Source organism: Hemiscyllium ocellatum, chromosome 2, assembly GCF_020745735.1.
Source record: "Hemiscyllium ocellatum isolate sHemOce1 chromosome 2, sHemOce1.pat.X.cur, whole genome shotgun sequence".
In the NCBI taxonomy this organism is placed as follows: domain Eukaryota; kingdom Metazoa; phylum Chordata; class Chondrichthyes; order Orectolobiformes; family Hemiscylliidae; genus Hemiscyllium; species Hemiscyllium ocellatum.
In genome coordinates, this window is record NC_083402.1 from 13,661,994 (window position 1) to 13,674,174 (window position 12,181).

Below are 12,181 nucleotides of genomic sequence, written 5' to 3' on the forward strand. Positions count from 1 at the left end.
CTGCAGATGCTGGGGATCAGAGTCAAAGAGCGTGGTGCTGGGAAAGCACAGCCGGTCAGTCAGCATCCGAGGAGCAGGAGAGTCGACATTTCAGGCATAATGTGATGGTGCGCTTCCTTCTTAAACAGCTGTAGCCCACAGAGGGTGTACGCACTGCTTGCCACTTGTCAGCTCAAGCCTGGATACTGAGAGCTATGAATTCCACAAGCTCCTGGATTATTCAAAGAAGGCACAAGGCTTGAACATATCCCTTTTGTTTGTGGAGGACGGGTCCCTGCATATGAATGTGTGTCACCTCTAGAAAGTGTACATCAGCCAATTTACAAGATCCTCGACTTATCTTAAGTTGATTGGTAATTCAATCACAGCCAGATGCACTATGCTATCATCGAGTGTCATATTTAGTAGAAGATACTGCTTTGCCCAAGGCAATGCCGTGGCTAATTGATTGGATTTACTTTTTTGTTGATAACTGTACCTGAGTACAGTGAGAGGTTTTGCTTTGCAAGCAGTATAGCAAATGATAACCTACAAAGTCATACAGGTCACAGAGTGATTGAACAGAGCAAGGCCTACAGAGTTACAACTGTGCGGAAGGTGGACAAAAACAAGGACAACATTCGATTTGAAATTTGAGAGGCCCATTCAGAAGTCTAATAACAGCAGGGAAGAAACTATTTGTTGATATGTGTCTTTAAGCTTTTGTATTTTCAGCCTGACAGATAAGGTTGGGAGAGATTAAAACCAGGATGGGAGGGGTCTTTGAGGATGTTGACTGCCTTTCTGAGGGAGTGAGAGGTGTAGATGGAGTCAATGGATGGGAGGTTGGACCGGTCTATGTGCACAATTCTCTGTAGTTGCTTCCTGTCCTGGGCAGAGCAGTTTCAGTATCAGGCTGAGATGCATCCAGATAGAATGTTTTCTGTGGTGCATTTGTAAAAGCCAGTGAGGGTCAGTGTGGGCAGGCTGAAGTTCCTGAGCCATCTGAGGAAGAAGAGGCCTCATTGTACCTTCTTGACCATCCCATCTCTATGGGTAGTCCAGGACAGATTGTTGGTGATCGTCACTCCTCAGAACCTGACACTCCCATCAGTTGCAGTTCTGTTGTCAACCAACCAGCATCCTTACTCCTTATAAACATTGTGATCATCTGAAACATTGGCATTCTTACATTTGATGGGTACAAGGTGGAACGTTTCACTTTTGTCACGCTCTGCTCAGCAATGTTCATGTTTGCTATGACCAAGAGATTATAATATAAAGGTATATACACATATCTAAGATAAATTATTTACTTCTCATTGGTTCCTTCAATTTCTCACGATGGTCTTTGAGAGTAGTTAAGATGGGTTTTCTGGAGTGCCAATGTAAAATCTCATCAAACTCTTTCAGCTTATACTGTGGTTCATGTTCCAGGTCCTCACTAAGGGCAGAGAGAATTATGGTTGGTTATTAAGGATGAAAACACCAAACACAATATCATCAGCCAGTCATCTTTCAGTTACCTGTCCAGTTGTGGCAATTGTTTGAGTAAATCCCCAATGAATTCTTCAACTAATGTTGACTTTATCGGTATTAGCCCAGCGACAGGAATTTTCTGCATGGATGCACCTGAATAAAGGAAAGGGAGAATGAGAGTTGAGACTCATCTCCATAGCGCAGAGATCTAAGTCAAAGTCATCTCCATTTTTAAACTGATTGGGCTTTTGGAGAATTGGAGGTGACCTTACGCTGTTTGTAGCAGCGCAGAAACCAGAAATTTCTGGTGAAACTCAGCAAGCCTGGCAGCTCTGTTGAGAGAGAAACAGAGTTCCATGTTCTGACAAAGAACTCATAGAGTCATGGTCATAAAGTCATACAGCACAGAAACAAACCACAATCAGAACTAGCCCCACTTGCCTGCACTTTGCCCAGATCTCGCCAAACATTTCATACTCATCAACTTATCCAAATTTCTTTTCAATGTTGTAACTGCAACCACATCCACCACTTCCACTGGAAGTTCATTCCACATACATGTAAAAAAAAATTGCCCCTCATGTCTTTTTTAAATCTTTCTTCTTTCACCTTAAAAATATGCCCCCAGTCATAGAATCCTAGAGTCACAGTATGGAACAGACCCTCCAGTCTAACCCGTCCATGCCGACCAGATATCCCAACCCAATCCAGTCCCACCTGCCAGTACCCAGTGCATATCCCTCCAAACCCTTCTTATTCATATACCCATCCAGATGCCTCTTAAAGATTGCAATTGTACCAGCCTCCACCACATCCTCTGGCAGCTCATTCCATACACGTACCACCCCCTGCATGAAAATGTTGCCCCTTAGGTCTCTTTTATATCTTTCCCCTCTCACCCTAAACCTATGCCCTCTAGTTCTGGACTCCCCTACCCCAGGGAAAAGACTTTGCCTTTTTACCCTATCCATGCCCCTCATGATTTTATAAACCTCTATAAGGTCACCCCTCAGCCTCCGATGCTCCAGGGAAAACAGCCCCAGCCTGTTCAATCTCTCCCTGTATCTCAGATCCTCCAACCCTGGCAACCTCCTTGTAAATCTTTTCTGAATCCTGGTTCCGATAGGAAGGAGCTGCAAATGTGTTGCTGGTCAAAGCACAGCAGGTTAGGCAGCATCTCAGGAACAGAGAATTCGACGTTTCGAGAGACCAGAATTGCACGCAATATTCCAACAGTGGCCGAACTAATGTCTTGAAATCCCTCACCCTAGAGAAAAGATAACTACATTCACCTGTCATGATTTTATAAACTTTTACAAGTGTATTGCTTAACCTCCTACACTCCAGTAAAAAAAGGTTCCACGCTGTCCTTACAAGTCAAACCCTCCATTCCCCGCAACACTCGGGTAAATCTCTTCTGAACCTTCTCCAGTTTAATAATATCCCTGAAATGTCAACACTGTTTTTCTCTCAACAGATGCTACCAGACCTGTTCTGTTTGCCCAGCACTCTATGTTTTTATGTCAGATTTCCAGCATCTGCAATCTTTTGTTTTTATTTTAATATTCTTACAGTGTTGGAGAAACTCAGCAGGTCTGGCAGCATCTGTGAAGACAGAAACAGAGAAACTGAAACAGTTAACATTTTGAGTCCAGTAATCCTTCTACAGGTTTAGCTGTTCTACAGTACATGGCCCTGTGTAATAGTGGTGGCTCAGTGGTTAGCACTGTTGTCTTATAGTGCCAGGGACCTGGGTTCAATTTCAGCTTTAGACCACTGCCTGTGTGGAATTTGCACATTCTCCCTGTGTCTGTGCCATTTTGCTCTGATTTCCCTCCTATAGTCCGAAGATGTGCAGGTTAGGTGAATTGGCCATGCTAAATTGCCCATAGTATTCAGGGATGTGTAGGTTAGGTGCATTAGTGAGGGGGAATGGGTCTGGGAAGGTTACTCTTTGGAGGATCAGTGTTGAGTTAGAGGGCTTGTTTCCACACTGTATGATTATATAATAGATTGAATCATTACCTCTCAGTAGCTAAGAGTGACTCTTACCAAGTATTAGTGTAATTAACCAGTCTTAAGGCTTGTGTCTTAAAATTACCCCTTGTGATTCTAATATGTGACTCTTCTGCTGAGAAGATATTGGTGGTTAATTGACAGAATCTATGAAAAGAGATTGTTTCACCCTGTAGGAGTTTCTAGGACCAGGGGCATTAGTTCAGAATAAAGCTTCACACATTTAAGACTGAGGGGTGGGGGAATTTCTTTTTTCTAGTGAGTAATGAACCAATGGAATTCTTTACCACAGAGGGCTGCCGAGGTTGGGTCGTTAATGTATCCAAGGCTGAGATAGAGAGACTTTTAGTCAGGAAGGAAATCGAGGGCTAAAGGGCAAAGGCAAGAAAGTGGAGCTGAGGATTGTCAGATCAGCCATGACCTCATTTAACGGCAGGGTAGCTCAGTGTGCTGAATGCTGAAAATGTGTTGCTGGAAAAGCGCAGCAGGTCAGGCAGCATCCAAGGAGCAGGAGAATCGACGTTTCGGGCATGAGCCTTTCTTCAGAAATGAGGAGAGTGTGCCAAAGCAGGCTAAGATAAAAGGTAGGGAGGAGGGACTTGGGGGAGGGGCGTTGGAAATGCGATAGGTGGAAGGAGGTTAAGGGGAGGGTGATAGGCCGGAGTGGGGGTGGGGGCCGAGAGGTCAGGAAGAAGATTGCAGGTTAGGAAGGGGGTGCTGAGTTCAAGGGTTGGGACTGAGACAAGGTGAGGGGAGGGGAAATGAGGAAACTGGAGAAATCCGAGTTCATCCCTTGTGGTTGGAGGGCTCCTAGGTGGAAGATGAGGCGCTCTTCCTCCAGCCGTCGTGTTGCTATGGTCTGGCGATGGAGGAGTCCAAGGACCTGCATGTCCTTGGTGGAGTGGGAGGGGGAGTTGAAGTGTTGAGCCACGGGGTGGTTAGGTTGGTTGGTGTGGATGTCCCAGAGGTATTCTCTGAAATGTTCCGCAAGTAGACGGCATGTCTCCCCTATATAGAGGAGGCCACATCGGGTGTAGCGGATGCAGTAAATGATGTGTGTGGAGGTACAGGTGAATTTGTGGCGGATATGGAAGGATCCGTTGGGGCCTTGGAGGGAAGTAAGGGGGGAGGTGTGGGCGCAAGTTTTGCATTTCTTGCGGTTGCAGGGGAAGGTGCCGGGAGTGGAGGTTGGGTTGGTGGGGGGTGTGGACCTGACAAGGGAGTCATGGGGGGAGTGGTCTTTTCGGAATGCTGATTGGGGAGGGGAGTGACATATATCCCTGGTGGTGGGGTCCGTTTGGAGGTGGCAGAAATAACGACGGATGGTATGATGTATGTTGAGGATTGTGGGGTGGTAGATGAGGACCAGTGGGGTTCTGTCCTGGTGGCGATTGGAGGGGCAGGGCTCAAGGGCGGAGGAGCGGGAAGTGGAGGAGATGCGGTGGAAGGCATCGTCGATCACGTCTGAGGGGAAATTGCGGACTTTGAAGAAGGACTGGTCCTCCGGGGAGCAGATGCGGCGGAGACGAAGGAATTGGGAATATGGGATGGCGTTTTTACAGGGGGCAGGGTGGGAGGAGGTGTAGTCCAGGTAGCTGTGGGAGTCAGTCAGTTTATAGGAAATGTTCGAGTTGATTCGGTCGTCCGAGACGGAAATGGAGAGGTCTAGGAAGGGGAGGGAGGAGTCTGAGATGGTCTGGGTAAATTTGAGGTCGGGGTGGAAGGTGCTGGTAAAGTGGATGAACTGTTCAACCTCCTCGTGGGAGCACGAGGCAGCGCCAATACAGTCATCGATGTAGCGGAGGAAAAGGTGGGGGGTGGTGCCAGTGTAGCTGCGGAAGATGGACTGTTCCACATATCTGACAAAGAGGCAGGCATAGCTGGGGCCCATGCGGGTGCCCATGGCAACTCCTTTAGTTTGGAGAAAGTGGGAAGCTTGGAAAGAGAAGTTGTTCAGAGTGAGGACCAGTTCAGTCAGTCGAAGGAGGGTGTCAGTGGAAGGGCTGAATGGCCTACTTCTCCTCCATTTTCTAACCTTGTATTCACTCCCGGGTGTGGGCGTCGCTGGCTGGGCCCAGCATTATTTGCCCGTCCCCTAGTTCAGTCGGTGGTGCTGAGCTGTCTTTTTGATCCAGGGGAGTACAGACTTCTGTATACTCCAGTCAAATGCTGATTGGAAAGTGGAACATGAATAGTGTTGGGCATGAGATACCTGCAGTTGACATTTGGCTGTGCCAGGGTAGATCGGCTGCCATCAACTCTTGTAATACAAATCGACACATGAGTACTCATATTACATGGCGAACAATTAACCACTAATATGTCCTGTGGATTCTCTGCCCAGTGAAGCAGTTGAGGCTAAGATAGCTGGATCTTTGATCGATAAAGGAATTAAGGATTATGGGGAGAGGGCGGGTAAGTGGAGCTGAGTCGAGGAAAAGATCGTATTGAGTGGCGGAGCAGGCTTGATGGGCCAGACGGCCTACTCCTGCTCCTGGTCCTTATGCTCAGCAGAAGACCCATGCACTTGAATAACACAATGTAATTAATGATATAATATTAAGACAACTGCTTAAGACTGGTTAATTACATTAATACTCAGTAACAGACACTCTTATCTCCTGAGAGACAATGACTCAATCTTTTATACTTGGTCACTGACTGTGTAACCAATAAACAGCTGGAACTGACCCGAAGAAGGGCTACTGGACTCGAAATGTGAACTGTTTCTGTTTCTCTGTTCTTCTCTCTCCACAGATGCTGCCAGACCTGCTGAGTTTCTCCAGTGATTTCTTGATTCAGATCGCTAGCTGTATTTCCTTGTTGAACTTATGAGTGGCTACTCCCAGCCTCTAGGTTTTATTTCAATATACAAACATGGGAGTAGGCCGTCTGGCCCTTCGAGCCTGCTCTGTCATTCAATAAGATCATGGCTGATCTTTCGTGGCCTCAGCTCCACTTATCTGCGCTCTCACTGCATCCCTTAATTCTTTACTGTTCAAAAAATCAATCTACCATGGTCTTAAACACATTCAACAAGGTAGTGTCAATAGATAAGATGGAAGCAGTGAGGTTATTTCCACTGGAGGGTGAAACGAGGACAACAGGGCATGGCCTCCAAACTAGGGGGAGCCGGTTTCGGACTGAGCTGAGGAGGAACTTCTCCACCCAGAGGGTGGTAAATCCGTGGAATTCCCTGCCCAGCGAAGCAGCTGAGGCCACTTTGTTGAATGGAAACCTCTCCTGTACGTCTGCGCTATTAAATGTTTTCTTGTTACCGTGAAATCTTGTATTACATCGCGCCCCCTCTCCCACTGCCCCACCCTTCCCTGTGCTTCCTGAAAGAAATCAATTACACTATCTTGTGTGATAACGCTTTTATGAACGAGATAGTTTACTATGTGACAGGGCAACGATGCTATAGTTACTTGAGGAATCACACACAGATGGGACTGTTTAGATGGCTTAAGGAGGTTGTTCTCCTGGAGTTTCCTAGATTCCTAAAAGCAGTGAATTATACTCACTTAATGGAGTGTCTAAAGTTAATGAAAAGTAAGAGTGAACTGTGCTGTTAAGCATACCTTTGGCCTTTTCTGGTTTCAGAAATACCGCTGAAGTACATTGCACTGGGAAAGCATCTCCTACATCGAGTTCAGGTGATATCTTAGCGACGGTTTCCCAGATATGTCTGTATTCACTTCCAATCTTACTGCCTAACTGGTCCTCTGTGTCTGTTAAACAGAAACTTGTGTTAGGGCAATCATTATAATTGTACTGCAGTTACATCTCATCAATAAGCACTCCACACTAATCAGCAGGTATACCTCCCAGGATTTGATCTGGGAACAGACCGTCTCATTGGACCATCCAACCACCTCACAAACCAACATCACAGACAACGAAACATCACAGCAGATTTTTGCAACCAGCAGCTGGTAACGTACAATGTTTGCGTGAAGTGTAGTCACAAGATTCATTAATGACTAGATGACTGGTGGGTATTTTCAGATGTTGGCTAAGGGTTAAGTCAATTGAATGCAGGACTTTAAACTCACACCCTCTCAACTCCGAGAAGAGAGGGCTATCTCTGGGCCTGTAATGACGCTAGGCCACATTTGACTCTTCTGAAGGTGAATGTCCATTTATCTACATCGTATTCAATTCATGCTGGGAAATTGCCATCCATTACAGACCAGAACTAAACACTGCCAGATCCCTGACCTCCAATGAGAACGTCCTTCACTCTTGGATGGGAAATGGAAGGTGGGCAATATTTTAAATGATCGGTGATATTTGTTAACTTTAAAATTCTTGCACGGGTTGTGACACACTGTGTCAGCATCTATTGCCCATCCTTAAATGCTCAAGAAGTTGGTTCGGAGATGTTTTCTTGAGCCACAGCAGTCCATTAGGTAGTAGGTAGACCCACAGTATAGTGATTTTGACCTGGTCATACTGAAGGAACAGTGAAATATTTCTAAATGAGAATGGTTGTGACTTGGAGGGGAAACTGGCAGAAGGTGGTGTTCCCATGAATCTGCCACCCTTGCCCTTCTCAGTGTTGGTCTAAGGAGCCTTGGTGGATTATTGCAGTGCATCTCCTGGACGGTAAACACTGACAATTAACCAATAATGGTCTGGAGATCGGAATCTGAATCCCGCCATGCCAGGTGGTGACATTGGAATTTAATGATAATGTGGAATTTGGAGTTTAATGATGACCATGAAACCATACTTGATTGTCCATCTGGTTCTCAAATGTCATTCGAGGAAGGAAATTGGTGTCCTTACCTGGTCTGACCTATATGTGACCCATAGCTATATAGTTGACTATTAACTGCTCTCAGGGGAGTTAGGAATGGGCCTAACCAATATTCATGAATGCTCCCACATTCCATGAATGATTTTTTGTTTAATTCATTAATGGCTGAGGGTGTTGTTGGCTGGGCCAGCATTTATTGCCCATCCATAATTGCCCAAAGGACAGTTAATAGTCAACTACATTGCTATGGGTCTGAAGTCACATGTAGGCCAGACCAGGTAAGGATGTCGGTTTCCATCCCTAAAGGACATTAGGAAACCAGATGAGTTTTTCATGGCAACTGACAGTGGATTCATGGTCATCATTAGACTCCCAATTTCTGTTTTCTATCAAATTCAAATTCCACCATTCGTTGTGGGCCGTTTCATACCCAAGTCCCCCAAACATTACCTGGGTGTGTGTGGATCAGTATCCCTCAGCCACTCCCCTCCCTGTGTATAAAGTTAGCTACAAAGTAAGTTTGGAGATGTTAGGGTTTCTCTCCTTAAGGGGGAATTGACAGCAGATCTGATAGAGGTGCAAGATTATGGCCAAGTTGGAGAAGAAAGGCGTTTCCCATTAGGTACAAGGAGCAGAGATTCAGCTTTAAGGTTTAGGAGGAAAAGAAACTCAGTGAGTGGGTGGGAGACGGAGCGCGATGCTTGGGTGGGAAGTAAAGAAGAAATCAGTAACCCAGTGTCTGGGAGATTTACCAGTACAACGTGGCATTTCGGAACATATTTTTGCGACAGTCCTTAACAGACGCCCATCATTCAGATCACTCAGATAAGTCACGTCAACTTTCCATCCAGTGACCACCAGTGTTTTCAGAATGTAATATTCTGCCATTCTTCTCTGCAAAGAAAAGAAGTGATTTCCTGCTGATTACCAGAATCTGGAGCACACGGTCTGCAGGAAGCAGATCCCATAGGAAGTTGTGAAAGGAAATGCAATAAGGAATTGAACAGAAGGATAGTTTCAGGTCAGAGCTAACAGCAGGGGGTCAGGGGGTGGATGAGGTGTTAGTGTGAAGCTCTTTCAGGACAGAAACTTTACCCCTTTAATGAGGATCCCAACCTCATACTTAAAGGTGACGTGAACGCTCCCAGGGTCACAAAGGAGATCAATACATCACTGGCTATTTCTGAGGCTGCAGGCCAATCAGGAGGCTGCAGACCTAGGAGGGTATCAGCTCCAATGGTGGAGGTAGGCACTGCTACTGCAGGAGGTGCTTGGGGAATGGTGGGCAGGGAGGGTGTGAGGGAAATATCACCCCTCCCCTCCCCTCCCAATGGCCCAGAGACCAACCCAACCCCAAGGCCAGCGAGCTGTTGCCATACACTTCCTGCTGTTGGCTTTCCGTGACGTGATCCAAGCAGGTGGCCTGACCTAACCACAAATGGAAACTTCATTATCCAACAGAGCAATCCGATGCTTGTGGATAATGAACTAATGCACTTGTGAGACGCCCCACCTCTCCCCTCCCCCACCAATGCCACCTCTCTCTGGTATGGTTGTCCAGTTGGGAAGGGGGGGAAAGGTGTGGTTTGCCCCTATCCTCACAGACATGAATCTCTTCACGTTCCCAATGACCACTACCAGGTTGGAGAGATTTCACCCTTAAAGAGCTGATACATGTGCAATTGTTCAAATGGTCACTCTCAGTGCATGGTGGGTGGTATGGTGGCTCAGCGGTTAGCATTGCTGCCTCCCAATGCCAGGGACCCAGGTTTGATTCCATCCTCAGGCAGCTGGCTGTGTGGGGTTCACATGTTCTCCCTGTGGGTTTCCTTCCACAATCCAACCATGTGTAGGTTGGATGGATTGCCCATATATCCAGGGGTGTGCAGGCTGGGTGGGTTAGCCATAGCAACATGTTGGGATTAGATTAGATTACTTACAGTGTGGAAACAGGCCCTTCGGCCCAACAAGTATACACCGACCCGCCGAAGCGCAACCCACCCATTCCCCTACATTTACCCCTTTACCTAACATTACGGGCAATTTAGCATGGCCAATTCACCTGACCTGCACATCTTTGTGACTGTGGGAGGAAACCGGAGCACCCGGAGGATACCCACGCAGACACGGGGAGAACGTGCAAACTCCACACAGTCAGTCGCCTGAATCGGGAATTGAACCCAGGTCTCTGGCGCTGTGAGGCAGCAGTGCTAACCACTGTGCCACCCACCACGGTGGGTCTGGGTGGGATGCTCTTTGGAGAGTTAGTGTGGACTTGATTGGCCTGTGGGAAATCTGTTTTCTGGATTAAAAGAAGTCTAATAAACTATACTTCAAGGTGTAAAAGTGCAAGTAAAAAGTCAAGTAAAAGAAATTCAGGATAGCGTAGGATGAAAAGAGAAGCTCTATAAAGTTGCCAGAAATAGCAGTGATTTCTGAGGATATTGAAGATGACAAAGGAGGAAGAAGAAACTGATAAGGAAAGCGAGAACAGAATATAAATGCAATCTACGAACAAATATTAAAATGGACTGTAAAAGCTTCTGCAGCTGTGTATAAATGAAACATTTGACTAAAACAAATGTGGGTCCACAGAAGGAAGTGTGAAGGGAATGTTTAGTGGGGAATAGAGAAATCACAGAGAAGTGAAATGATTATTTTGTGTTTGGTTCACTAAAGGCAGACACCAGGAATCTCCCAAATGTAACCGTCCACCTGGCTAGGAGAATGAGAAAGTGAAGGAAATTCACTTTTGTAAAAGATTGTAGTGTGAAATTAGTTAGGTGAAAGATGATAAATCCCTAAGACAGAAGGAAATAGTTCTAGAGATGGTCAATGCATTGGACGTAATTTTCCAAAATTCTATAGATTCAGGAATAATTGGAAAGTGGCAAATGTCACCCTAATATTGAAGGAGGAATGGAGAGAGCAAATCATGCACTCGAGATCTGTTGACAAACTTGTGAGAGTTTTTGAAGAGGTTACTGACAAAATTGATGAAGAAAACAGAGAATAAATGAGCCATCCTGACATTGGCAAGCTTGGATAAGTGGTGGACCACAAGGATCACTGCTTGGGCCCTAACTATTCACAACATCGATCAATGATTTGGCAGTGGGGACCAAATGGAATAACTTCACACTTGTGGACGACACAAAGCTAAGTGGGAATGTGTGTTGTGAGGAACATGCAAAAAAGTTTCAGGAGGATTTGCTCAAGCTTAGTAAATTGGCAAGAACATTTCCCACATTATATTCCATGTGCAAAGATGAAGTTATCAACTTTGGCCTGAGGAACACTCGTATTTCTTAAATGGTGAGAACTTGGAAAATAGAGGTGTGCGAAACCTTTCGTTGTCAATAAACTACCAGTGTAGAAAGCTCCTGGAAAGTTGATGGACTGTTAGGCATTATCACAAAAGGAATTGAGCACAGGAGTAGTGAGGTCTTGGTCCCCTTGTATGGGAGCTTGGTTAGACTGCCCCCAGAGTGCTGTGTGCTGTTTTGGTCTAGATTAGATTAGATTACTTACAGTGTGGAAACAGGCCGTTCGGCCCAACAAGTCCACACTGACCAGCTGAAGCGCAACCCACCCATTCTCCTACATTTACCCCTTTACCTAACACTACGGGCAATTTAGCATGGCCAACTCACCTGACCTGCATGTTTTTGGACTGTGGCAGGAAACCCATGCAGACACAGGCAGAACATGCAAACTCCACACAGTCAGTCGCCTGAGGTGGGAATTGAACCCAGGTCTCTGGCGCTGTGAGGCAGCAGTGCTAACCACTGTGCCATCATGCCGCCCACAAAATGTGGTCAACTCTTGATGAGATTAGATTAGATTCCCGACAGTGTGGAAACACCACATCAGGTATCTCTGTCCACTTAACTTTTTTCTTTCGTCCTATGTTTTTCTTTTAATGTTTCCAGAGCTGCTGTTCAG

General features: G+C 46.0%; 1 protein-coding gene across 1 annotated transcript in view; it reads right to left on the bottom strand.

Moving 5' to 3' along the window:
- Positions 1 to 12,181, bottom strand: part of LOC132829932 (probable ATP-dependent RNA helicase DDX60) — a 166,030-nt gene that overhangs the window by 93,142 nt on the left and 60,707 nt on the right. The window contains exons 8-11 of the mRNA XM_060847358.1: positions 8,989 to 9,130; positions 7,056 to 7,205; positions 1,506 to 1,611; positions 1,296 to 1,423 (exon numbers count right to left, since the gene is read on the bottom strand). Coding sequence (XP_060703341.1) covers positions 1,296 to 1,423; positions 1,506 to 1,611; positions 7,056 to 7,205; positions 8,989 to 9,130 — 526 coding nt within the window. The remainder of the gene's footprint in view (positions 1 to 1,295; positions 1,424 to 1,505; positions 1,612 to 7,055; positions 7,206 to 8,988; positions 9,131 to 12,181) is intronic.